Here is a 23,640-nt window from a genome sequence, read left to right as displayed (position 1 = left end):
TTGACACGACACCAGGAGTATGATGCCAAAGCACTCGCCGACAACAGTACGAGGGTTGCGGTGTTGTCAACGCTGGCTTCATACAGACGGTATAATAACACCTCAGGTCTTCACTGTCGCGGTTTGATCCCCCAGCAGCCAGCCCAACATCAAGTTTTGTGCCAAGTACAACGTACACACAGCTAGACCCAGTCTACTTCTTCTCAGCTAACCGATCCCTGCCATCAACGCCAGACTCCGTCACGAATGCTCGGATCCCTCTGGTGAGATCGAGATTAAGGCTTGTGGCGGTTTGAAGCCCCGTAAACTGCTGAAGGAGGCATTGCAGCTAAAGTCTTCGTGTGGTATGGTAAACCAGTTGTGGCCAACAAATCGTGCGTCTCCCCCAGCGCGTCCATGCTGAGTGGGCGTTCACGAAACGGAGGCGTCCGTCCACTCGAAACAGCGAAACTACCGTGTTGCGCGATGGACGAGCCCTCCGTCGATGCATCTGCAAACCTGGCGCCACCGTTGTTTGGGCCCGACCCCGAAGGGGGCGTCAGCGATCACGAGACCTTCGTTTTTAATGCGCCAGTCGAACAATCCGACTCGGTGTCGTCGCAGTCCAGCGTCTTCGCCGATCGAGACGCATCGATCCCATTGCGCAGAGCCAAAGCTCGGATTTCGCGGCGCCATTCAACGATGACGGGGGAAGTTTACCCGGTCGCGGGGCCCTCGGAGGGGGCTCCTGCTCCACCTCCCGACAAACCTCTACGCCGAAGCATGACGACTCGGATGCTAGGGATGTCCACGGGCTCGCTGGTGCCGCGGCTGTCCTTCGCGTCAAGCTTCAACCCGAAAGTTGCCACGTCCATGGAGCTCGCAAGCACTGCAGGCGACGCCATGACCGACCACCCGCCCGAGACTCCGTACGAAGAGATGATGGTTCGCTTCCAGATCCGCCATTTGCAGCGCACGCCGTCCGCTGTCATGGCAGAAGAACGACGAGGAACGGTCGGCTCGAGTCGTGGCCTGGTTGGGTCGAGTCGTGGTCTGCCAGACGGTGGCAACAGCGACCTAGCGGGTGCCAACTCGGCGAGACACACCGCTCGAGGGTCTCGGGGGTCAATAGTGCGCAACTTGCCCGAGCACAATTTGCACTCTCATCTCTCAGCTCGCAACGATCGTGACGACGTTGCTAACTCGACTCATGAGGGCGGCGGTGACCGAGCTGCTAGCTTTCACAGAGCTCCTGATGCTGAGCGTAGCAGCCTGAACAACTCGGTGGGTGCAGTAGATCCTCCACCTTTCGAGAGCGGGACTAGCAGCGCTCAACTTGGGGAACACTTTGATCTCGCCTATGGAACTACTGCGAGTCGAGGGTCCCGGTACAGCGCTGCCCACTACGTGATGGGGTCGATGTGGATGACGCTGCGCTACTGGCAGTACAAACTCTTCCTGCCGCTGTCCCCCTACTCGAAATTTTCTCAAGTGCGGTACGCGATTGTCCTCTTTGCCACGCTTTGTTACGTACTTTGGTTCCCCACGGAGCTCGCGTTTCCGGAGCAGCACTCGCTTACGAACGTTGACGCGGTAGTCGGAGTTTTGTTGGCTGTGGACGTGCTGTTCACGCTGCATACCGGGTATGTGACTCCAACAGGGGCGATCGTCATCTCGCACTGGTTTATCGCCTGGAACTACGTGAAGACGCGACTGGTTTTGGACGTGCTGGTGACTCTGCCGCTCGTGATGCACGCTAACCGCAGTAATCTAAGCGACTTCGGAGGGAAGTGGGTAACGTTTGCGCTTGACATTCTGACGGTGGAGCGGCTTGCATACGTAACACGTTTTGTGCGCATGATTTGGCTGGTGCGAGCCAACCAGTCGGGGGGCGGCAACAATTTCTGGGCGTGGATGCTATACTCACGCTTTTCGCACCTGCTTCGCATCGCCGGGATTGTCACCATGCTCATGGTCATTGCCCATTACAATGCCTGCATTTGGACTGTTTTGCTGCGAGAAGAGGGGGATACGAGCGAAGCCAACCCTTCGTGGCAAGCTCAATACTCTGCAAGTTTCTACGCAGCACTGTTGCTCTTGCAGGGAGAGGGCGTGCCTACTGACACCTCCGGGCAGAACCTCTTTGCGTCGCTGTCGGTTCTTGTGGGCTCCATTATGCTCGCGGTTGTGTTCGGCCACGTCGCCATTCTCGTGTCCAACTTAACGCCAACACCACCAGGTACCAGCACAAGATGGAGGAGGTTTTCGCTATGACCGCCAAGCTGCAGCTGCCGCTATCGCTACGAGAGCGAATCCACGAATATTACGAGCATCTCTGGCACGAGTACGAGTATTTGGATGGAGACATCGTCCAGTTCTCGAAGGAGCTCTCACGCACGCTCGGGCTGGAGGTCGTGTTGTTCAAATACATGGAACTGGTCGTGCATATTCCGTTCTGGAAGGACTGCACGCCGGATTTCCAGAAACAGTTAATGCTGCGGCTGGATGTTATCTACCAAACGACTTCATAATGCGTCAAGGCGAGGTGGACGACGTTTTACATGGTGAATCGCGGCTACTGCGAGCTCAGTCGTGAGGCGAACAAATACGAGAGGGTCACGACGACTACGATGGCCTCCGCTCACAACGGGCTTGGGCTCCATACAGCCCGTCAAAGCGGTGGTCTGACGAGTCGAAAGCGTAATGGCCAAAATGAGGATGACATTCGACAATCGGCATACGAACTGGACGAAGCTCAACGAAGATATTACAGTAAGAATGGCGGCCGCGGACCAAAAGGCTACGAACTGGTCATTTCTCGTGGCCAGGCTTTCGGTGACCTGGCGCTGTTGATGAATTACCAGCGCGCAGCAAACGTTCGAGCTATCACACACGTTGAAATGTGTGTGCTCTCGAGAGGAAATTTTCAGGCCGTCCTAGCGCGATACTCGGAGGACCGCCACCGCGTTGTAGTGGACATGCTTACGTCCTTCATGCAGAGCTATGAGGCAGCTCAATCTCGCTGTCCACTGCTTGAGATGGTCCGCGCAGTTTACAGTCCCGACGCGATCGCCGAGGTGTGCGCAAGGGCAGGAGGGCACGTATCGTTCCTTCCTCCAGTACTAACGGCGCGTCAGGCTGCTGAGCGGATCTACACGGCCATCAATGTCGAGATACAGGATCCTACGCTCAAGTTTGGCGTGGGGGTAAACGTTCGAGACCAGCTCATTGAATTACGCGATCGACGACGGCGAAAGCGCGAAGAGCAGGCTGAAACCTATTGCGGGGATTCGAGTGCAACGGCTCGAAGCGATGGAAACAACAGAAAAGCACGCACTCGTATTAATGGCAAAGACGGAAACCTATCCATGCCAAAGCCAATTCCAGCTGCGGACCCAGCAAAGGACACTGAACATGCTTTTCATTCTCATCCACCGGGGACCAGCCCCCCGCCATTGTCCCTCCAAGCACGGTTGCAAAACGTGGAGGAGCGGGAGGTCGTTATCCTCAAGGCGTTGCAAGAGTTGCAAGCGAGTTTGAAGATTCTCCGAGCCCAGAAATCCGCACAAATGATCCCCCCACCTCCGAGTCGAAAGCGCTCCGCACCTGTAAATCAAACGCCGCAGCCTTCTGGCGCACCAGTGAGTCGCCCCCGCTTGCCGGTATTGAAGCGCATGGGATCAGCAATTGGTCTGACACCGAGCACTACCATTGACACGGAAAAACAATCGCCGACACGTTACGCTGACGAACTGTTTAGCGCAGCAGCAGCAGAATCCCGACCCCAGCGCTATCAGCCGGAACGTTCCCCTTCTCGACTGCCGCCGATTGCCAGAGTGAAAGCGCCCTTCAAGGTCCCATCCGAGATTGAAAAGTTCCTCTCGACTACAGAAGCCTCGGTTCTAGGGCCCCAGCCATCCCCAAGTGACTCGGCATTCTTCCCCGAGGAGCGCAGGCCCTCTGATCCACTACTCGCTTCGCCACCATCACCCAATGATGTACCACCCGTCGAAAACCCGCGCAAACGTCTTCAACGTCAACGTCGGTCACTCCACGAGCTGGAAGAAGCGTACAGAGCAACCCCTAAATCTGCAGCCCCGCCACCCTCAACTACAGCACGTGAAGATCAGCTGCGAAATCGACTGCAGCGAACACACAGTCAATCGCTGCGCTCCCTCGCAGACGCTGTGGCGCAGCCGGTTGCACCTCGAGGTAGCGTTGGTTCAATATCAACGGCCCAAACTCGCATCCTACAGCGGATGAGCACATTTGTCGCGGATGCGAGCGGCCATGTGAGTAGTAAACAGTCCCCAACACACTACGCTGACGAGCTCTTTCGGAGAAGATCTAAGGATCCCAACAGTGGGGGAGACTAGATCACGGGAGCTCAAAGACAAAAAACGTATTACGTGCCCGCTACTATATACTTCGAAGTATTTGCAATGAAAATACATGTAAAGCTTCGACCGCTTACGTGTTTTGGTTTATCTTACCAACATGTGACCCTCTTCATGTTCACCGGTGTGATTGGTTCCCTAACCTATCGAAGTTTTATATCGATTGGGCATGATCTTTTCGGATTTCGTTTCAAAGCAATCCTGAGGTCGCCGCGAATGTAGCCCCGGCGCCAAGTACCAGCAAAAATATCACGCCGCACGCGAAATACATCCTCCAGTTGCGCTCACTTTTTAATTTGCTGAAAGGTTTCTTCAGCACGGCCGCACCAAGCTTTTCCACGTTTTCATTCGTGAGCGCGCTCGGATTCTTGCTGATCGCCGTCTTGAGCTTGTCCATGGAAGGACTCTTTTTCAAACTCTTCATCCTCGTCATTAGAGCGGTGTCCTTTTGCAAGGTATCGAACGTCTTGCCAAGCTGAGGGTTGTTCTCAAAAGGCTTGATAAGCGACGGGTTGCCGCTCAGCGTCTTGGTCAAGGTCGGGTTTTTCTTCAGACTCTTGAGAACGCTCGCCTCTTTCTTGGAGAAAAGGCTCAGTTTGCCGATATTTGGCGTCTGCATTCTCTCTTCGATATCATCTGCGGCTTGCACCTTACTGGCGCTTCTGAGGCTGCGGTGGGCATTGGACTGCTCAGCAATAGCAAAACCCGGGATGCATGTGGCAAAGCGACTATTATCAGGAGAAAGTAGCCCTGGCGCATGTTGGCGGTCTATGCCCGGTTGAGGTCTTGAGTGCTTCTCTCTCGGTCGATTCGAGAATGGGAAAGCTTTGCCATTCCCGAATTGCCTGCGGCTCAACGCATACGATTCCAGTGTACAGAGCTTGCGTTACTTATCACTGCACAGAGTTGGTGAAGGGCGCTATTAACACGATCCAGTTCTCGATGCATGTGAATTTATCAGCTACGATACAGTATTGTACCACATGTACGAGCGTCAACGGCGATCGCGTATCCTGACTTCCGCGAATGCACCAATCTCGTCCAAGCCGGCTGTTTCTGCGTGAGCGATTCTCACCGAGTCGTCTAACAGGCCGGGCGTGCGCACCCAGCTAATCCTGGAGTGGTCGACGGCCCAACGATCCCTTGCGTGGATTGCCTCACTGGCAGCCAAGTATCGAACCGACAGAGGGAACCAGCAAGAAGGAAAACATGAACGAGTCAAGGTAGAAGATCTTGCGAGAACTAGTGTAGCCGCCTCAGCACCAGAGGCCGAGCTAGTTTCCGATCGTAGCGAAGAACACTTGTCTGCAAGATTGAAAGTTCAAAAGTGATTGATGCTCGTTGTGTTTCATCGGGGAAGGCCTCAGCCAAAAAACCCTTACAGTTACCAGTGACCACTCCGGCCCACACAAAGTGGGCAAGGGAGACATCAGATCCATCCTGGAGAACTACTCAGAGATTTTCTGAATCTGTCCTTCTCCCTCATGATCACAACCACTCACAACTCGCACTCTTCCTTATTACCGATATCTAACTGGAATAACTAACTCCAACCGCTTCAACTTCAACTACTTGTCCGTGTGCCACCTTGCCACTGAAGTCTCGTACTCCCACTTCATTCCAAGTTGGATATCCAAGTTGTCCATGCAGATCTCATGCAACATGTATTGCGTGACCAACAGCCTTCGATCACGCCACATCAGTACTAAACCGAGAGCGTTACGCCTCTTCCATCTCGCCGTCCATGTCCTGGCTTGTCGAAGCACACTCATCCACGCGCTCAGCAGGGGCCTCAACCTCTGCCCAGACTTTCGTGACGTCTTTGATGTTCAGGCCACCTCTGTGACGCTCAAACTCAGCCGGGCCCAGCGCCTTGGTGAACACATCCGCGAGGTTCACCGCACTCGGCACATACAGCACTTTCGGCGCCTTCTCATCAACATACTCATTGATAAACCGCGCGTGCTTCGCCATGTGTCGAACCCTCGAAGTGTTGCCATTGTTTGCAACCACCGCAATCGTAGTCTGGTTGTCACAATACACCGGTACTTGCGGGTACGGGTCACCGAATCCGAGCTCCTTCACCAGCTCACGTGCCCATGTCACCATCTTGCAGCATTCGCAGCAAGCAACCCATGTGTATTCAGTCACTCACCTCTGGCGATGACTCTTCCACATCCAAACATATGCATACGTAGCACGTAGCTCGTCACCGATCGGCTGGTCTCCGGACACGACTGGTGATCAGCGTCCGCGAATGCATCCAACGTAGGAAACTCAGGTGTCACTCGGTACACAAGTCCCTTGTCCTTGGTGGCAAGAGCATAGCGCACAACTCGCTGCGCAGCTCTGTAGTTCTCCACCGTATACGCGTTCATGTAGCGCCCCAGGGTTCGCACTGCATTGGCCAGGTCGGGTCGCGTGCAAGCGACGAGATACTGCAGCGAACCGACGATCTCTATGTACGGAAGCTTCGGGTCATTGATCTTCGTCTCGTCGGTCTCGATCTCAGTGGTCTTCTCATGGTGGAACTGCGGGGAGCGCACAGGCCTTGCCTGTGCCGGGCCAAACTTCTGTGCAAGACGCTCAACATACGCCCTCTGACACATGCTCACCATGCGTCCAGGCAAGTACTTCACTTCCATGCCAAGCAGGTGCCGCACTCGCCCCAGGTTCTTCAACTTGAAGTGCTTTGCAAGGTCCTTCACCACGCCAGCAATGTCACCAGGTGTCCCTGCGTCGAGTATGTCGTCGACATACATGGTAAGGTACACGACACGTCCGTTCCGGCGTCTCCAGTACACCCCAGAGTCATGCGTACACTGTGTGAAACCAAGCTTGACAAGTAACTTGTGAAGAGTATCATTCCATGTCTTAGATGCTTGCTTCAAACCATACAGTCCCTTGCGTAACTTACAGACTCGACCCGTTCCGTCTTCATATCCTTCAGGCTGCTCCATGTATATGGTCACATCAGTCAACTCGCCATTCAAGAATGCGGTGACGAAGTCAACGTGCACGCAGTCCAGGCCCAGGAACATCGCCGAACAGACTCAACTCGCACAACTGGGGAGTAAGTTGCAAGATAATCTATCCCGAACTTCTGCATTAATCCTCGTATAGCAAGCCTGGCCTTCAGTATGTCAACTTCTCCTCGCTCGTTTCGCTTTACCACCAAAACCCATACGGAAGTCAAAATGTTTGCGCGCTGCCGCCCTCTTCCTCTCTTAGGCCTTGGCACGAGCTTCCAAGTCATGTTGTTCATCAGCGCTTCATACTCTGCGTCCATAGCATGTTGCCAGCCTGCGGCATGCTCCGACTCCAAGGCAGCCTTACGAGACGTGGGGTTCAGGATCTCATTCACCACGCCGATCATCATACACTGCATGAAAGTCATTGTCATCAACCATGTGCTTGGATCAAACCGGCTATTCGGTCGGCGTTGGCGGCCGGACCGACGCGGAGCTGCAGGCGGCGTCTGGTTGTTGCTAGCACAAGATGGCACTTGGCCTACGGTTGCGGTGCTTCTGCCACCAAAGCTTCCACTCACGCGACCACTGGGACTCGCAGTGCTTGCGCTTGACGCAGCGGCCCCAGCCGAACTAACACTCTCACTCGTTCCAACAACCTGCGGGTTTGAGCTCCCACTTGACCCAAATGCCGTAGTAGGACGTGCATTCACTCGGCACTCTGTTCCGGCACAAGCTCCAACGTGGTCACCTCCTTCATCGGTGGTGTCATTGCATTCCCACTCACTCTCATCACTGCTACTCATGTCCACATCATCTTCACCTGGAGCGGGGGCCTTCTCTTCAAGCTGGTCTGCGGCTTCAACCTCAGGTTCACGCATTTGCACTTCTTCATTGTGAACAGCAACCTGCTTCACAGGCAGCACGACATAAGGTACATCACTTGGCACCACTGTCCGCTTTCCGTAGTAGCGCTTGGCCAGCAACTTCTCCACATAGTCGCTCCCAACAGCTACATCCTCTCGAAAACGAACAGATCGCCGCTCCACTATGTCGCCAGTCTCAAGGTCCAGCAGGCGATAATCCAGTGATAATTCAGCCATGCCGAGAAACACAGCCGGCCTGGCTCGCATCTCCAACTTGTTGCCTCGTTTCACCTTCGGTATATGGTAATAGGCCAAACAGCCACACACTTTCAGGTTCTTGAGGTCGGGTTTCTTGCCCCACAGCTTCTGATACGGCGTCATGCCTCCGACAGTTTTCGTTGAGCACATGTTGTCAATATGAACAACATAGTGCAGGACCTCACCCCACAGACACTGCGGCAAGTTGGCTGCCTCTCGGATTGCGCGGGCTTTGACAAGCAGCATGCCATTCAGCTTCTCGACCAAACAGTTTACTTCGGGTGTGTAAGAGTTTGTAGGCAGCGTCCCAATACCATGTTTCTTGAAGAAATCATTCAACTTGTTGTTCAGGAACTCACCACCGCGATCAGATCTAAACAACTTGACCTTGATGTCCTTCACAAGTCGGCGGAACAGATTCAGAATGTTCGCTTTAGCATCGCTCTTCTTTTGAACCAGAAAGGTCCACTTAAACCGTGACGCCTCATCCTGCACGAGCTGAAAGGACTTTGCCCCACCCGGAGTCGTAATAGATGTCGGAGCTGATGCAGGCTCCACACTCAGTAGCACGCTTCCCTTGTTGGCGCTTGAACGACATTCTCTTGTCCTTTGCTTCTTGACAGGCAATGTACTTGAGCGGCGTCCGCCTAAAGTCATTCAAAATCAACCCGCCCAAGCCATCAGCCAAGCCTTCCCTTACCATTCTCTTCATGGCATCCTCATTCAGATGGGCCAGCTTCAAGTGCCATTTCATGACGATGTTGTTCTCCAACGTCTCCACTTGACGGTTCATCATCAGCGCGGCTTCCAACATAGGGCTCGCCTTCATCCAATGGAAACCGTCCGCCTTCTTAGAGAACTCGAGTCGACTATCGTCCTTGCCGAAGTACTTGACACGCTGATCTTCATCATCGGTGTCCAGGTACGATGGCTTCCACCCGGTACGCTCCAGCGTGAGCTGGCTAATGAGATTGATGGCACCTCTGGGCTCGTACGCCAGTCAGCTCAAGGATCGATCCATTCGAAATTTGCAGTCGAATCGTCCCCGATCGCTCATTGAAATCCACTCCTCCTTTCCAGTCAAGTGTCAGAAGTGGGTCTCTGTTCATCTTCACGAAGGACCCACCTTCAACACACACATGAGCCCCTGCACCACCATCTAGCATCCAGTCGTGCACTCTGTCTGCAGTGCAACGAATGTCACCCTCACCCAGCGCCATGCGAATCGGAACTGGTAGGTTGTTAAAGTCTCCAAGCTCTCCACTCCATACCTGTTGGGTTGCTGTTGGTCTCAGACTCGTCAGCGTTCTGCTCCTTCTTCTTCAGAGCTTTCGAGCCATAGCAATCAGCGCGTGGATGCCCCTTATTCTTACAAAAGAAGCACTTTCGGTTCTCCTGCTTCACCTTCTTGCCGCTGCCTCCTTTCTTCTTGAACTTGTCTTTCAGGTTCTGCGGAACAGGACGCTGGGCCATCACCCTTGTTGCTTCATCACTCCGAGTAGAAGTTGCCGCACACGCCTTGTCCGTCTCAGCTTCACCAAGCAGCGTGTTGGTCAGGGTAGCCAAGTCAGGTGCTGCACCACCAGCATCTCGGTTGAATAAACGAACGACATTGCGAGGAGAATCCACCACACCTTGCAGTATAATCCTCGCCATCTCCTCATCAGTGATGGATACATTCATATTAGCCAATTGACGCCTCATGTCCTCCAACTTCTCCAAATACTTCTCCATGTCCTCGCTGGAGGAGAACTTGGTGGTGTACAACTTACTGCGTAGTCGAATTTCACTGGCGTATGCTCGCCTGGTCTTGTCTTGCTCGAAAGACCTCCACATCTCGCGCGCTTGCCATTCTGCACACCTTCTTCGAGTCCTTGGGGAGCATGCCGTACAGTAATGCGCTCCGAGCAAATTGGTTTCGCTCTGCCCGCTGCGGATTAGCGGGATCAGCAGCGCTGTTGCCTTCGACAACGTCCCAGCATTCGTGCTGACGCAGATAGCCTTCGACTTGCGCTTGGTAGAGATTGAAGCCTTCCTCGCTGGCGCACACCCGCCCCGTTGACACTCCTCCACCAGCTCCTCACACTATATAATATTATCTATTCAACCTTATGATGTTCGTAGAATTACAGGTGCATGGAATTAAGGTTTCCGCCCCTTGTTGTGGGCGGAGACCAGTTTTCCGCTGAGCGGGGAGGCTATTGTGGTCCAAGGACGCTGCTCAGATCGGTCTGTGCTGCATCGCACCAAGTGGCTACATCCCAAATGCGCTGGCGCGTCGCATGGATTCAATCCCAGCACCCGGAGGTAGTAGAAGTAGTCTAGCAAGTCATTCGTAGTTTTACCTACAAGGCAGCAGTTGCCCCACCGCACCTCACCCTGGGACTGCTCCAGGCCGCACCGGCCCGGAGCGCCTTAAAGAAGTCGAACACGAATGATTTGTGGCCCCCAGCCGTGAGCGATAGTGGAAATCTAAGGTACGCATTGGTAAGCGGCAGGGCTCGCAATGGGTACCCGTTTCTTGAACCCGCCTCGGGTATACCCGGATTCGGGTACCCGAAGCAGCTTTCGACAACTAAAAAGAGCGTTAAGATGATTGATAAAAAATCGCCTGACTCCGCAACCATGATACCCAGATTCACTATACACTAACAAACAGCTTTTTTTGTTTGTTTTTGAATTGAGGATCATTTTGTCACTTTGCTAATACGATCGAACTAACAAACAGCTTGCTAGCGCTAGTGTTAGTTATGCAATTAGTTTTTGTGCGAACACTATCTGTAACAGAAGCATAGGGATCCTGTATTTTTCAAATCGAAAGGTAAGGGGAGTCCTGTAACAGGATTTTTGTCCTGTACTAAGACTCGCGCACCTGCAAAATGTCCTGTAAAAACAACATTAGAGAATGACACTTTCTAGAAACGCCAAAAGGTATTGCCCTAAATATGCACGAGATGTGGCTTATGTACACTACTTGGGGCTGAATGACCATCCACAACTTACAGCTACTTGTATGTGTGTGCGATTTAGAATGGGGACCTGGGTTGTAGACACTAGAATTTTGCAACTCGAAGCTACATGTGCATTTTTACAAGGATTTGAGCTAATGTTGGTTGTGCCTTTCACTTATTCTGCCGTGATAATTCTGGCATAACTCTAATTCCTTATCGACCTTAATTATGTCCCGAGTTAGCTAATTCTCATATTAATTCCGGGTCGTCCCTCCATGGCCGAATTAGGAGCGGCGATGGTGAGGCCGAGCTAACGCGGAATAAGCTAATCCAGCCTTCGTTAGGCGGAAACAGAGCGATTGGCGGTTTCCTACCCGCCAATTCATGCCATTCTGCTCGTATCTCCGTCGATTGGCTCTCAAATGCTGATTGCGGATGTTAGGGGAAGCGCTCACAATCTTAGGCAGAATTAGCTGTAAATAAGCGTTGATCGCCCTTTTATGACTCTAATTACGCCTGAATCTACAGCTCACCCGCCAAAATACGTGAAAGGCACAATACGTCGAGAGTGGAGTTAATTTAAGTATTATTATTTAGTCCACTAAGCAAAAAAGGCCGTGTTAGAAATATAACGAATATTCGTACGCTCGGGCATCACCTGCGTCTACTTAGCAGCCACGGCGTCTGCTAATGTGTCCCAAAATTCTGCGCTGATAAAATGATCTACTCGGAAGCAGGGATCTGACTGGTGCCAGGCACGTTGTCGACCTCGCCAAAAGCAAGATCGACAAGGAGCGCTTTTCTCCATGGCTCTCAGGCGCCCTCGGGATCGTTGCACCAGCTCCACATTCCGTAGCCCGAGTCGTCGACGGCGTACCGCCCGACTAATGAGCCGTAGCTATTTCATTATGTAGAGGAAACGCGTGTGTGTGGGGGGCACATTTACTGAAGAGGACTGCATCGAATCGAGACGTCCAGGCAGAGGAAACGTTGAACGCAGTTTTTTTTGTGCTGCAATTTGTCTTCATTTAGTGCTGTCCTGCCACCTCCCTGAGATATTGAACACGCAGTCTTTCACATTAGAGGGAGATAAGGCTCGTGAGATGGTGGAGTCGTTCGGAAAGTTACCGAATATTGTGGGTGATACCTGCAAGAATGGGCAGCGTACTTTTGTAGCTGTCCGTCCTAGCTAATACTTCCAGTATTCGATGCAAAGCGAATGCAGCGGGGCTTACTATTAAATTCACCTGCCGGTCGACTTAAGAGCTTTCTGTTCGCGCATTCTTTTTGTAGAACACGCTGTAGTGATTGAGAGCGAGTTTATCCGCAGGGGTACCAGCTTTAAAGCTGCTCAGTTTGAACACTTCGGTCATAACCCTGTTCGTGTCAAAAGGTTCGTTATCCTTGCCCATCGCCATCCATTTCGAGTACAACTCCTTTTGATACTTTTCGCCGTTTTTAAGCATAGTTGCTGACGAATGCTCCTGCTTGGCCATCGCAAGTGCGCGAGCTAAAGGAGCGTCACTGAAACCGTTTCTCAATACGGTGAGCATGTCCGTTCGTGACTCCTTATAGCCCTCGTTGAAAATGGGGATGTACTGCTCCAGCGTCTCCAACTTCCGGCTGTGCATGGCGTGTTGCGCATCAGCCTTGATCCCCAGCATGAAGAAAACGTCGTCGGGGGAAATCCTCTCATGCAGCCAAAACACAAACTGCTGCTGTTCCAGCCGCGTCGCGATTTCCCTCGTACTTTCACTTTGCTTCGCAGTCACCAGCGCTTTTGCCAAGTCGTCCTCTTTGTAGCTCGTCCTGAGAGTCTCGAACAGTGACACCTTGTGTTTTGGGTGCTTCTTGTTGAACATGTCCACGTTCTCGGCCAAAGTCTTCAAACGAGACGAATCAAGCCCCTCACCTACTTTCGGGTCGAACTTGATCTTTCCCAAGACGTTACTCGTAGATTTGTCTTTGAAGGACCAAGCATTCGACTTCGCCCAATTGAACATTCTGTCTTCGTTCTCCTTGTCCGGTATTTCGTGAGCCCTCAACACCCTCTTGGCGCCTAGTGCGCCATTGTTGTAGTTCGCGTCCGAGAGGATGGCAGCTGGGAAGTCGTGCTCGATCGTCTTGGTGACTGACGACGTCGAGGCGCTGCCAGCGCACGCCAGCAGAGAGGTGACGGCCAAGACTGCAAAGCAGTTGAATCGCATCGTCGGACGACCTGGCGGCTGTTGTTCGGGCGCTGAGGGGTAGCAAGCGAATTGCAAAGTGCTTCGCGAGTGAGAGAGTTGCTATGGCTGGCCGAGGGAATTGAGGGTTTACGGCGGGTTGGCGTTTGTCCGTCCTTGTAAGCGGGGCGGTGGGACATACTTTCAACTGCACCGTATGCTTGGCTCGCATTCGATGATGACAAGTGTACAGACAATCCTCTTTGTAGTGATAGCCTCGGGAGACCACTTTTTATCACTATGCAGAGGCATCACTATCTAGATCTGTACCAAACTGGCGGTATCTTATCGTTCAAGGTACCAGTGTAGTGATAATGCCATCATTCAGGCATTTGGTGAGCTTGTATTGACGTGATCAAAGCACTAGATAAAAGTAGTTTATGTGCTTATTTACTACTATATGGCTGGATGAGTGATGATACGCTGGCCACTATTCAAGTGGGACTGGGAGGACTGCACAGGCAGCAATGTAGTCTAGCGCCCAAGCTGATACGATAAATGCACGTTCCAGAATCACATCATTTAAAACTTAATAATAATATGTGCGAACCCAGAGAATCTGAGTCCATTTCAAGGTCGCAAGCGACCCACGTTGTAGTTGATGTTGCCGGACATGCTTTACGAAATGGACATTCTCATAGTTAATGGTCTCTTGATGGTGATATATTCCAATCTCGTATCACTAAGCACTATCCGGATGATTTTTGACTTGAATTTGTATGTCGTTGGTCATCGGGAGAGCCTCCAATATAGTGCTAACCAGAGGGTATCCGTGCCCAGGCACCGTACCCGAGTATTCCCCGTCAAAGGCGATACAGCTTCGATTATGATTTTCGCAAGGTCTGCAGTTTTGACTTTACGATTTGCTGTTTTGAACTTACAATTTGCCGTTTTGAAGTTGAAAAGCTGTAGTTAGTGAACCTGAAAAACCTTTCTTCCTCCCGTACTAAAGGACAATGGATGACTGCAGCAGCAACAAGTAACGTAGATAATATTTTAACCGAAGTTGGAACAAGTATTGAGGCTTCAGTCCGCACGCACGAGTACGATTCGACTCGTCACTTCCTGATCAAATCGTCCCATACAAATCATATGGACGTTGTCACGACGCTACTTTAGATTTACGTTGGCATCTAGATCTCCCTCAAAATCACCCGAGGTCCCGCGCAATTTACTGGAGCTGTAGTTTACACTTATGCTAAGATGACCAATGCCTTCATTCTTCTCTAGGACGCGATTTAGCCCAACTAGCGGGTTCACTAACTAGACCCATACAAATCTCAAGTTATTTGCCCGACCTTCACTCTGTACAAGCATTCAATTAGTATAGGATTTTGTATTGGGATGGGGTGGCCGTAAGTTGTGACCACCTTGCCAAAACAGTTTTTTTGTATGTGAGCCACCCGTTAGATTGCAAAAACGCGAGCGTTAACACATGTCAGGCCTTTTGCACCGTGTTTTGCTACTTGTGTCAAAACAGCACCGCATAATAAGCAAAACTGACGGAGTTATGGTAATTTTTAGGGGTGGCCGTATTATTGTGGCCAGGAGTGTACCAAGCCAAGAAGTCAAGGAAGATGAACAGCTTTATGGATACCCTAAAAATGTCCATACGGAAAACCAAACACAATTTCAAAACGCTGATCTCTACGCAACGTGCGACGAGCGGCCGCTCCGTCACCGGATCACATCTGCGAGGTGGGGGCTTCTCGGGCACATTCTACGGCGACTACAAGATATCCCGGCGTTTATCCAGATGAAGGCGTATTTCTCTTCCTCCGACAGCAGCAAGTGGAGAGGTAGGCCCCGCGCCACACTGCCTCTTGTCCTCGACCAGGACCTTGATGCTAGTGGGTGTGGCTACCGCCTCCGCACCAGCTCAGACTTGGAGAGACTTCGACTGCTTGCCCAAGACCGACGTAAATGGAAGGCCCTCATGACTACCATTGCTGACTCACTGCCAGCCAAAGGAGACTCGACGTATGCGGACACCACACTATGCCGCCGACTAGCTAAACTGAGACTAGCGCAGGTGTAATTTGGCTACGCGAACACGTAAATCATTGCATTGCATCATTGCAATTTCAAAACAACATCAAGTGTACTAGGAATCGCGAGAGCTGCGGCATCTTACGACCCTGCGTTGGCGAAACCTTGTGTCGGATGTCCTGTGCTTTGGCATAATAAAAAAAGTTTACGGCCCAGTAGCAGGACGGTAGGGCGTCGACGACTCGCACGGCGACGGAATGTGAAGCTGGTGCAGCGAACCACGAGACGCCTGCGAGCCGTGTGAGTAGCTGTGAGTAGCGAGAAGCGCGCTCCTTGTCGATCTTGCTCTTGGCAAGGTCGTCGCCGTTGGTGGCCGTACCGGGCGTCGCGATCTGAATCCTCTCGACAGAGTCCCAGCCGAAGTCATGGTTCAGCATGTCCAGCGACTGCGCGTCGAGGTTGCGAGCCACCAGCGTCTTGCCGGCGTCACGGTACCGCATAGCAGCTTCACGCAGCGCCGCAGCAGCCGAGAAGTCGGCGAACACGCAGTCCGACATGTCGAGAATGACCACGTTCGGGTCATGGAGGACGTCGAAGAACTCGCGGAATGAGGCCACCGACGAGAAGAGCAGCTGGCCCTTGATGTAGTAGATCTTGGCCTCCTCGTGATTCGTGAGCAGCTCGTTGTCTGCAGCGCGGCCCTGGGCGTTCACGACAGGCACCACCTCCATGCCCGTGCGGAACGTGAGTAAGTGGCCGCTCTGCCAGCCGTTCACCAGACACTGCCAAATGACGCCGACGATCACGGCAATGGCCAGGTTCATCGCAGCCGCGAGCGCCGTCACGAGCACAATGGCGATGGCGTCCGTGATCTTGACGCGGAAGATGAGCTTGAGCGACGGCCAGTAGAACGTGTGGATCACGATTACGCACAGGATGCCGGTCAGACACGCCACGGGCACGCGCTCGATCACCGAACTGGCGAAAAACACCACCAGGAACGTATAAACTCCTCCCATAAACGACGACAAGCGGTAGCGAGCTCCGTTCAAAATGTTGCCGTTCGACTGCGCGATCATGGAGCAGCCTCCCATACCGGAGAAGAACCCGCACAGCACATTGCCGATGCCCTGCGCGATGCACTCCTTGCGCGTGGCCGTCTGCGAGAGCTGCTCCTTCTTCAGGTCCACCACCGACTGCAACGTCATGAGCGACTCAAACAGTCCCACAGCCATGACACTCGCCGCCGTAGACAGCACGACGCCCCAGTCCTGCACGTCTCCGAACTTGGGGAGAGCGAAAGTCGGCAGTCCACCGTTCAGAGGAGACGTATCGCCGATAGTGCGCACGTCGTAGCCGAGCAGTGGGCGGTTGATGCCAAACTCGAAGCCGACGCCGACTACCGCCGCCACGAGCGTGGGCGGGATCAAGTGGCCCACGTACGGCGTCCGCGGGAAGTAGTGCATGATGGCCATGGTCACGAGCACCAGCGCAACGGGACCCACGTCGTAGCCGACGACTCGCTCATCCACTCGAGGTTGCCGGCGATCTCGCACTCCCCGAAGCGCATCGTGTCGTTCTTGCACACCTCGATCGTCGTCTTCTGCGAGATGAACATCATGAGCGCCAGGCCGTTCAGGAATCCGATGTGCGCCGTGCGAGGGATCATCGAGAAGAGCTTGGACAGGCCCAGCAGCCCGAACAGCAGCTCCAGCACGCCTGCAACGGTCACAGCGACGAACAGGTGCTGTAGCCGCTCCTCGTACGTCAAGTAGGCCAGCGAGCCGGTGACGCTCGTGATGGTCGGCATCACCATGGCCACGGCACCGGCAGCGCCGGCAACGGTGGCCGGCACGCCGCCGAACAGACTCACGGCCAGACCGAGGAAGCCCGTGGCGTACAGGCCGTTGAGCGGGTCCAGGTTGGCCGCGTAGCTGAAGGCCACGGTCTCCGGGATCATGAGCAGCATGGCCGCCACGCCGCAGAGCATCTCGCGCTGGAACACGAGCAGGTTCTGCCAGTAGAAGCGCGCCGAGTCCTTGGCGTCGTGCCGGAGCTTGTCGGCCATGTCGGCGGTCGAGACGGAGGGCGCCTTTGCATGCTGGCGCATGGTGCGCACGAGGCGACGCACGCCGTGGCCGACGCTCTCGTCCCAGTGCGTGCGCAACGAGTGCGTGGCGTCCACGGGCTCCAGCGCCATGTACTGCTTGGAGCCGGCGGTGGCAGTGGGGGCGTTGCCGTTGGTGGGAGGGAAGTAGATGGAGGAGGAGGAGGCATTGCTCAGCCGCGGGGTGAGCCCCTGCTCGACGTCATGGCGGGACTCGACCATGGTGACGGAGGGGGGAGGTGTGCTCGAGGTCGGGCTAAATGGAGACTGACGGTTGTTGTTGTAACGCACCCCGAAATAAAAACGGCTGTTAAAACCGGGTCATGTGTCCGGAGAACAGTCTCCTTTGTCTATTGGTATCTGTCGATAATGGAACTGTTAAAGCAGGACGCAGAGAAGGATGTCGCCCCGGTTTTGCACACAAAGCACTTCAATACAGAAAAATCGCTCTGCACCACTCGTTACGTCGCTTCAGAAACGCTCGTGAAGTTGTTGCCGTGTCTGTCCCCGAACGCGGCGAAAGCAACGTGGCGCTGAGCAATGCAGAGGCAGGATGGGGTGTCTTTCAGTGAAGGACCTTCACTCGGCGTTGATGCGGGCCACTGGCTAATGGTGGGTGGTGGGGTGGCTGCGAATAAATCCTGCGCGGGACGCATCCCCGCCCGTCGATCACTGCGACATGGTGCACCTTGGGAAAGCCCCAATGTTGCTGCTAGGTATCCACGCACGTCGAGATTCGAGCTCAAGCCCGTGCATGTATCTCGTTGAGCTGCCGTTGTTCAAGATCCGGTGCTAATTTTCTTCGTGGTACTTTACTTACTGAACGAGCGGTGAATCTCCGTTTGGGCTCCATCATCTTGCGTATTACAACAATTATATTAACGTTAATGGTCGACCTGTGGACAAACACGCTGGCGAATTTGCTGGGGGGGTTATCATAGGCAAACGAGTACATGCATAACATGGCTGCTTCAAGGCAGCGAAGGATTGGTTATCTCCCACTTCGACCTCAACGCAAGAAAAGCCTATGCCACCGCGGCTTCCGAGCCTCCCTCCGAGTCCGAGCCATCTTCCTCTTGCAAAGGGCAGGGCAAGAACCGACTCGTGATTTCGCGCCACATCGGAATCCCGATGATACGCGTGCCTTCCATGATGTCCTGGAGAATGGAGAAGCAGCGCGTGTGGCCCGTGACTCCAAAGTTGGTTCGGAACAGGTTGGTGTAGTCGTCGATAGGGCCGATACACTCCCCATGATGCACGCACGCAATCATCTCCATCTGATCTCTCGCAGCCCAGTCTTGGAACCCGACAATCTGTGCAGCTTCAAACAACGCAATGTGCCAGAGGCGCACTGCATCGTCCTCCTCCGTGCCCTCGGATATCGTCGGAAGCAGCGGATTCTTCTTCTTGGTGGTCTGCTGACTATCCGCGAGGAGCGATATCGCACTGAAGGTGTTGGAATCCTTGCAGTTCTGGTACATGTTGGCCAGCCCGCCGCTGATATCGTACGTGTAGCTGTAGCCCTTCAGGTCCTTGGCGTCGACGTAGTCAGCGTACTGGTACGGCATATCCTTGAAAAATGGGTACAAAATGTTGTTCGGGTCCTGCCAGACGTTCACGTATGTCTTGCCATCGTTCGCCAGTGCACGCATGGTGATATTATCCGAGTCCCGGAAGTTCCCACCATTGGACCGAGTGCAGGACGTCCAGACCCGCGGATCGCTACTTTTGTTTTCTGCTGATAGAAAAGCTTTCTCATCGCCAATCTGGCACTTCAGGTAGATGGTCTGGAGCAAGTCGATCAGTGAATGATGAGAGTAGAACACCGGATCAACTGGGGCCTGCAGGTACGTCATCACTCCACCCAGTGCGTTGTGAATCGTGTCTGCAGATGACAAAAGTTAGCGTGTTGCATTAAAAAATATCGTAGCAGGGGTACGTACTGTGGATGCCTCGCTCGACCGCAGAGGTGAAACTTCCCGAGTCGCTGTACGTGAATACTTGCTGGTACACCGACCCGAAGGACGCCTCGTTCGGATACGTTGTGGCACTCAGGTATTTGCTGCGTGTCCGGAGAATGCAGTGGGCGCATCCCGTGTTGTTCCCGCAGAAGCGGTAGGCCGGGCCTTGAGTCACGCAGACCGTCTTGATCGAGTTGGGGATACTTGAGCCGTAAACCGACAGCGATTTGCTCACTCCAGTAGTTGTGCCGCCAAAGTCGGCGATAATAGAGGAGCACTCTTCGATGCTGGAGCAGTTGTTGTTCGCCTGACGAGCGGATCCCGAGAGGTGGTCCCAGTAAGGCAGCGTGATGCACTGATACGCCGTGTTGAGGCTACGCAGCATGTTCTCGTAGCCCAGCAGCAGCATCCGGTGCCAGTAGATGAAGACGCACGACTGATGCGCTTCCAGTCCCGTGAGCTGCTCCGTGTGGATCTGCACGAACTTCTGGTGGAAACCGCGATCCATGGCCACGCCCACCGCCTCAGTGTACAGGGCCTTCTCCGCGGCAGTGTACGAGTCCCAGGACTTGCGGATGCGAGGCTGCGGGCAGGATGTTCCGACTTGCTGGCCATTAGCGAGGCAAAGCAGTGCGGCTGCCAGCCAGAGAGCGACCATCGACCGAGAGGATGGCATGGTTTGACGACGACGCCAAAAGGATAATGACACGCGAGAAATGACACGCTAAATGGGCCGTCCGATTTGGATCGCGCGACGACTGGCGGTAAGAAGATCCGGAAAGATCCGCGTGAAAAAGATTTGGTAGCAGGGTCATCTCGCCTCGAATTACTGTAGCAGGGGCAGCCTGCTTTTACTTGTCAAGTTCCTCGGAGCAGCCCTCTTCAACTTGTGGATATGGCTACACTTTCCATCTAAGTACGATCTGAGTGCGTTCTTCCAGCAGGCGGAAATTGACAAGCATGCGCTGGAACCCGCTACGATTCTTGACGCCGCGGCCCCCTCCGCCCCCACCCGAGAGCACGTCGCTCTTGGGCCGTCTCCAGGAATACTCGATGCTCCACGCGGACGGTGTGCGCGCTATGCTGGGCGACTTCCAGGACTTCATCCAGCAGCGCAACATGATCGACCTGGCCGTGGGCCTCATCCTGGGCTCGAGCTTCTCCGCCATCCTCAACTCGTTCGTGGTCGACATCCTGTCGCCAGTTATCAGCCTCTTCTCGGGTACACACTATTCCGTACAATACAATGAAAGGTAGGTATGTTGTTGACAATTGTACACTGTGCCGCAGAGCGCAGCCTTGCCAACTACTACTGGCCCGCGCGGTGCCCCACCAGTGCAATCGGGTGCACGAGCACGACGTGGGAGACATGGAAGCAAGGTACCACGAACGTATAAGCCACTGCGCAAGGGTATGTCTAATGTTGATGTAATTTCTGTTGCAGCGCGGGATGCCGGCGCGGTGACCATCAACTACGGGCTGTTCGTGGAGAACGTCATGAACTTCCTCATCAACGCCGTGTTCCTGTTCTTCGCGGTGAAAAAAGGTGGGTGCGATCGATGACGTTGGAAGATCTTTGAGTGGAGTCCATTGAATTGAATTTGTGTGCAGTGTTTGAGGTGGTGTTCAAGCGCAACGTGCTGGTCAAGAAGCAGTGTCCCTATTGTAAGGAGTTCGTGAAGGGCAATGCCACCCGGTGCAAGGAGTGCGGCTCGGATATCGACTCGCCCCCGAATGCGCGTGGAAATATAGATTGTTTATTGATTGGCGACTCAGATCTGAAACAATCAATCATTGAATCTTGACAATCCCAAAAACAAAAGATTGCAATCTAAGCTTTCGCTTGTATTTCCTCTGCTAGGTTCATATTTTTACTCGTTTGGGGGCGCTATCGCCCTAAGATCTGTGCTTATTCAATTGCATACATGTTAACCTTCAAAAGCCTTGGCAAAAGGCGATGTTGGGTCTTGTATTCCTTATGTTGAGCGTGTACCCCGTTCGGGCACCCAATGACCCCTCATTTCCGCATTTCGAAGTAGCAGAAGACACAGAAAGGCTTTGATGAGTCTAGGATCGGTTCCATGGGCTTGGAGTTGCATATTGCGCTACCGGATCACTGGCAAAGGCTCAAAATCGGGAGTGGTTAGAGCAACCATAAGTATGGTTGCTTTAAGTCATTCTGAGACATGTATGGTTGCTTTTAGGGATTTCAAAAATTTCGAGCGTAATTTAAATGTTTAAATTGCCATTAAACCCTTAGGTACGCAAATCACGCTAAAGTGCGCTTCTGATTAGGTACGATGTCATTAAGTGCGCCACCTCACAGCCGCTCATTTTAAGAATCGCGCTGCTGAACGGAGGCCACGTGGGGCACGCACCTCTCGCGAATCAGTCAAGCACCAAACGGCGAGGGGGGACCAATGGCTCCTGCGGGGGGAGCCATTATAAACGGTAATCAGTATGCTCCATGTTGGTGGCAACGAGAGTATCTACGTGCCTCACATTTTGTTTGAATTCTGTCGGTATGTATTGTTTAGGCCAAAAGCTGCGGAACGTAAACGAGGAGCTAAACTACATGTACGCCGCTCTTGGGATTGAAAAAGACGACGACGAAGACTTTGTACTGGATGAGGAGGATGAGGAAGACAACGGCGACGAAGAGGCGGAGGATTGCTACCAAGAGGAGGAAGACGAAGAAGAGGTCGATGATGACGAGGAGAGCGATAGCGATGAAGAGGAGGGTGACGACGATGAAGAGGAGGCGAGTGACGATGAACAGGAGGCAGACGACGACGGAGAATCCAGCACTGAAGACGAAGCAGAAGCGGGTAAGACTCGTTTGGGTTGTTGTTGACACTTATTGAGTTGAACTGATAATGTATTGGGTATTTTTTAGTTTGTTTAGAACGCAGGACACGCAAACAGAGCCCCGAGCCGAGAAAGAAAGCCACAGCACGCAAGAAAACACCAGGTATTCTCGTTAAAGTTGCTTTAAGCAAAAAGGTTGCGCTATCATTAATATTGACATTCACTTTGGGATCGATGGATACCGCTCTGGCCAAATGCAAGCTTTTTGCTGGGGATGAAGCCCAATCTTTCGCGAAAAAGCGTAAGGCGGAGCTGCAGCTTCACGAGTCTGTCGACGCTGATTCGGCCCCATGTTTATCCAAGCGGAACAAGCAGTACATACCGCGGAAGCGATCAAGCAAGCACCTTGACGAGTTGCGGGAGATCAAAAAAGAGCGCGAAGAAATTATCAACGCCGTTCCGCCCTTTACCCCAGCGATTATCAAGAGTTGGAGCAAGTTCAACGCACACTTGAAAATATACAAGCAGAAGCACCACCTCAAGTTTCGAGTACGAAGCTCGGAGACACGAAATCAGTACAACAGGTATGTGTGACCTCTGTTTGATGAGAAATTTAAGTTGTTAACGAAACCCCCTTTCATATGCAGCAATCATCGGGACCAAATCCCTTCACGTTTTAATTGGAGTCACAAGGTCCTCCGCTGTACACACGGTGTTTCGCAAGCGTTGCGCTCCAAGGGACATCGCAATAGAAAAGGCGACTATTGCGGGTGTCCTGCACGCATGACACCAACCGTTCAGCGGATGGAAAATGGCAAATTTCGAATTGTCATAAGAAACGAGGTATCTGCCTTTTCGTGTATTTGTTTGCTTTGTTAGTATTTCTCACATGTCGCTATTGATAACCAGAACTTTACCCACACGCACCCGACCACCCGAACGCAAGCATCGTTGTACCTGACAACAAAGACACTTCCGTTGGACGAGCAAGATCTCGAAGATGTTAAGACTTTAACGGATGCTAGTGTTTCTTCCAAGCACATCACGAACTTCCTGAATTTGAGAATCGGTACGTAGTTATATATGATATGCTGCAGTGATACTTACGTTACTGTTCGCGCTTTGTGTGT

General features: G+C 53.1%; 11 protein-coding genes across 11 annotated transcripts; 4 read left to right on the top strand and 7 right to left on the bottom strand.

Annotated features, from left to right (window-relative positions):
• Window positions 1–921: 921 nt before the first annotated feature.
• PHYSODRAFT_315263 (hypothetical protein) lies at window positions 922–3,885 on the top strand (the record flags this gene model as incomplete). Its single annotated transcript, XM_009529302.1, has 5 exons — window positions 922–2,192; window positions 2,219–2,486; window positions 2,520–3,185; window positions 3,425–3,451; window positions 3,871–3,885. 5 exons carry the CDS (start codon window positions 922–924, stop codon window positions 3,883–3,885), a joined length of 2,247 nt encoding a protein of 748 aa, XP_009527597.1.
• Window positions 3,886–4,566: 681 nt separating this feature from the next.
• PHYSODRAFT_332306 (hypothetical protein) lies at window positions 4,567–4,995 on the bottom strand (the record flags this gene model as incomplete). The annotated part of the gene is made up of 1 exon (XM_009529301.1): window positions 4,567–4,995. One exon carries the CDS (start codon window positions 4,993–4,995, stop codon window positions 4,567–4,569), a length of 429 nt encoding a protein of 142 aa, XP_009527596.1.
• A 3,318-nt stretch (window positions 4,996–8,313) lies between these two features.
• Window positions 8,314–8,715, bottom strand: PHYSODRAFT_499285 (hypothetical protein; the record flags this gene model as incomplete). Its single annotated transcript, XM_009529300.1, has 2 exons — window positions 8,314–8,388; window positions 8,539–8,715. Coding segments are annotated over 2 exons (252 nt in total), but the record flags the coding sequence as incomplete, so codon positions are not given.
• Window positions 8,716–8,953: 238 nt separating this feature from the next.
• Window positions 8,954–9,223, bottom strand: PHYSODRAFT_498931 (hypothetical protein; the record flags this gene model as incomplete). The annotated part of the gene is made up of 1 exon (XM_009529299.1): window positions 8,954–9,223. One exon carries the CDS (start codon window positions 9,221–9,223, stop codon window positions 8,954–8,956), a length of 270 nt encoding a protein of 89 aa, XP_009527594.1.
• Window positions 9,224–10,074: 851 nt separating this feature from the next.
• PHYSODRAFT_417700 (hypothetical protein) lies at window positions 10,075–10,329 on the bottom strand (the record flags this gene model as incomplete). Its single annotated transcript, XM_009529298.1, has 1 exon — window positions 10,075–10,329. A coding segment is annotated over one exon (255 nt), but the record flags the coding sequence as incomplete, so codon positions are not given.
• Window positions 10,330–12,679: 2,350 nt separating this feature from the next.
• PHYSODRAFT_286087 (hypothetical protein) lies at window positions 12,680–13,627 on the bottom strand (the record flags this gene model as incomplete). The annotated part of the gene is made up of 1 exon (XM_009529297.1): window positions 12,680–13,627. The coding sequence occupies one exon, from the start codon at window positions 13,625–13,627 to the stop codon at window positions 12,680–12,682; it is 948 nt and encodes a 315-aa protein (XP_009527592.1).
• Window positions 13,628–15,839: 2,212 nt separating this feature from the next.
• On the bottom strand, window positions 15,840–17,963 carry PHYSODRAFT_315265 (hypothetical protein; the record flags this gene model as incomplete). Its single annotated transcript, XM_009529296.1, has 3 exons — window positions 15,840–15,899; window positions 15,922–17,157; window positions 17,223–17,963. 3 exons carry the CDS (start codon window positions 17,961–17,963, stop codon window positions 15,840–15,842), a joined length of 2,037 nt encoding a protein of 678 aa, XP_009527591.1.
• Window positions 17,964–18,766: 803 nt separating this feature from the next.
• On the bottom strand, window positions 18,767–20,378 carry PHYSODRAFT_332303 (hypothetical protein; the record flags this gene model as incomplete). The annotated part of the gene is made up of 2 exons (XM_009529295.1): window positions 18,767–19,626; window positions 19,685–20,378. The coding sequence occupies 2 exons, from the start codon at window positions 20,376–20,378 to the stop codon at window positions 18,767–18,769; spliced, it is 1,554 nt and encodes a 517-aa protein (XP_009527590.1).
• A 284-nt stretch (window positions 20,379–20,662) lies between these two features.
• On the top strand, window positions 20,663–21,507 carry PHYSODRAFT_500314 (hypothetical protein; the record flags this gene model as incomplete). Its single annotated transcript, XM_009529294.1, has 4 exons — window positions 20,663–20,924; window positions 20,993–21,082; window positions 21,147–21,248; window positions 21,314–21,507. The coding sequence occupies 4 exons, from the start codon at window positions 20,663–20,665 to the stop codon at window positions 21,505–21,507; spliced, it is 648 nt and encodes a 215-aa protein (XP_009527589.1).
• A 1,375-nt stretch (window positions 21,508–22,882) lies between these two features.
• Window positions 22,883–23,098, top strand: PHYSODRAFT_420634 (hypothetical protein; the record flags this gene model as incomplete). The annotated part of the gene is made up of 1 exon (XM_009529293.1): window positions 22,883–23,098. A coding segment is annotated over one exon (216 nt), but the record flags the coding sequence as incomplete, so codon positions are not given.
• Window positions 23,099–23,416: 318 nt separating this feature from the next.
• Window positions 23,417–23,587, top strand: PHYSODRAFT_499623 (hypothetical protein; the record flags this gene model as incomplete). Its single annotated transcript, XM_009529292.1, has 1 exon — window positions 23,417–23,587. A coding segment is annotated over one exon (171 nt), but the record flags the coding sequence as incomplete, so codon positions are not given.
• Window positions 23,588–23,640: the final 53 nt, after the last annotated feature.

Source organism: Phytophthora sojae (assembly GCF_000149755.1).
Source record: "Phytophthora sojae unplaced genomic scaffold PHYSOscaffold_4, whole genome shotgun sequence".
Lineage (NCBI taxonomy): Eukaryota > Oomycota > Peronosporomycetes > Peronosporales > Peronosporaceae > Phytophthora > Phytophthora sojae.
Note: the sequence above shows the minus strand (reverse complement) of the source record. Positions and strands in the feature narration are given on the sequence as shown.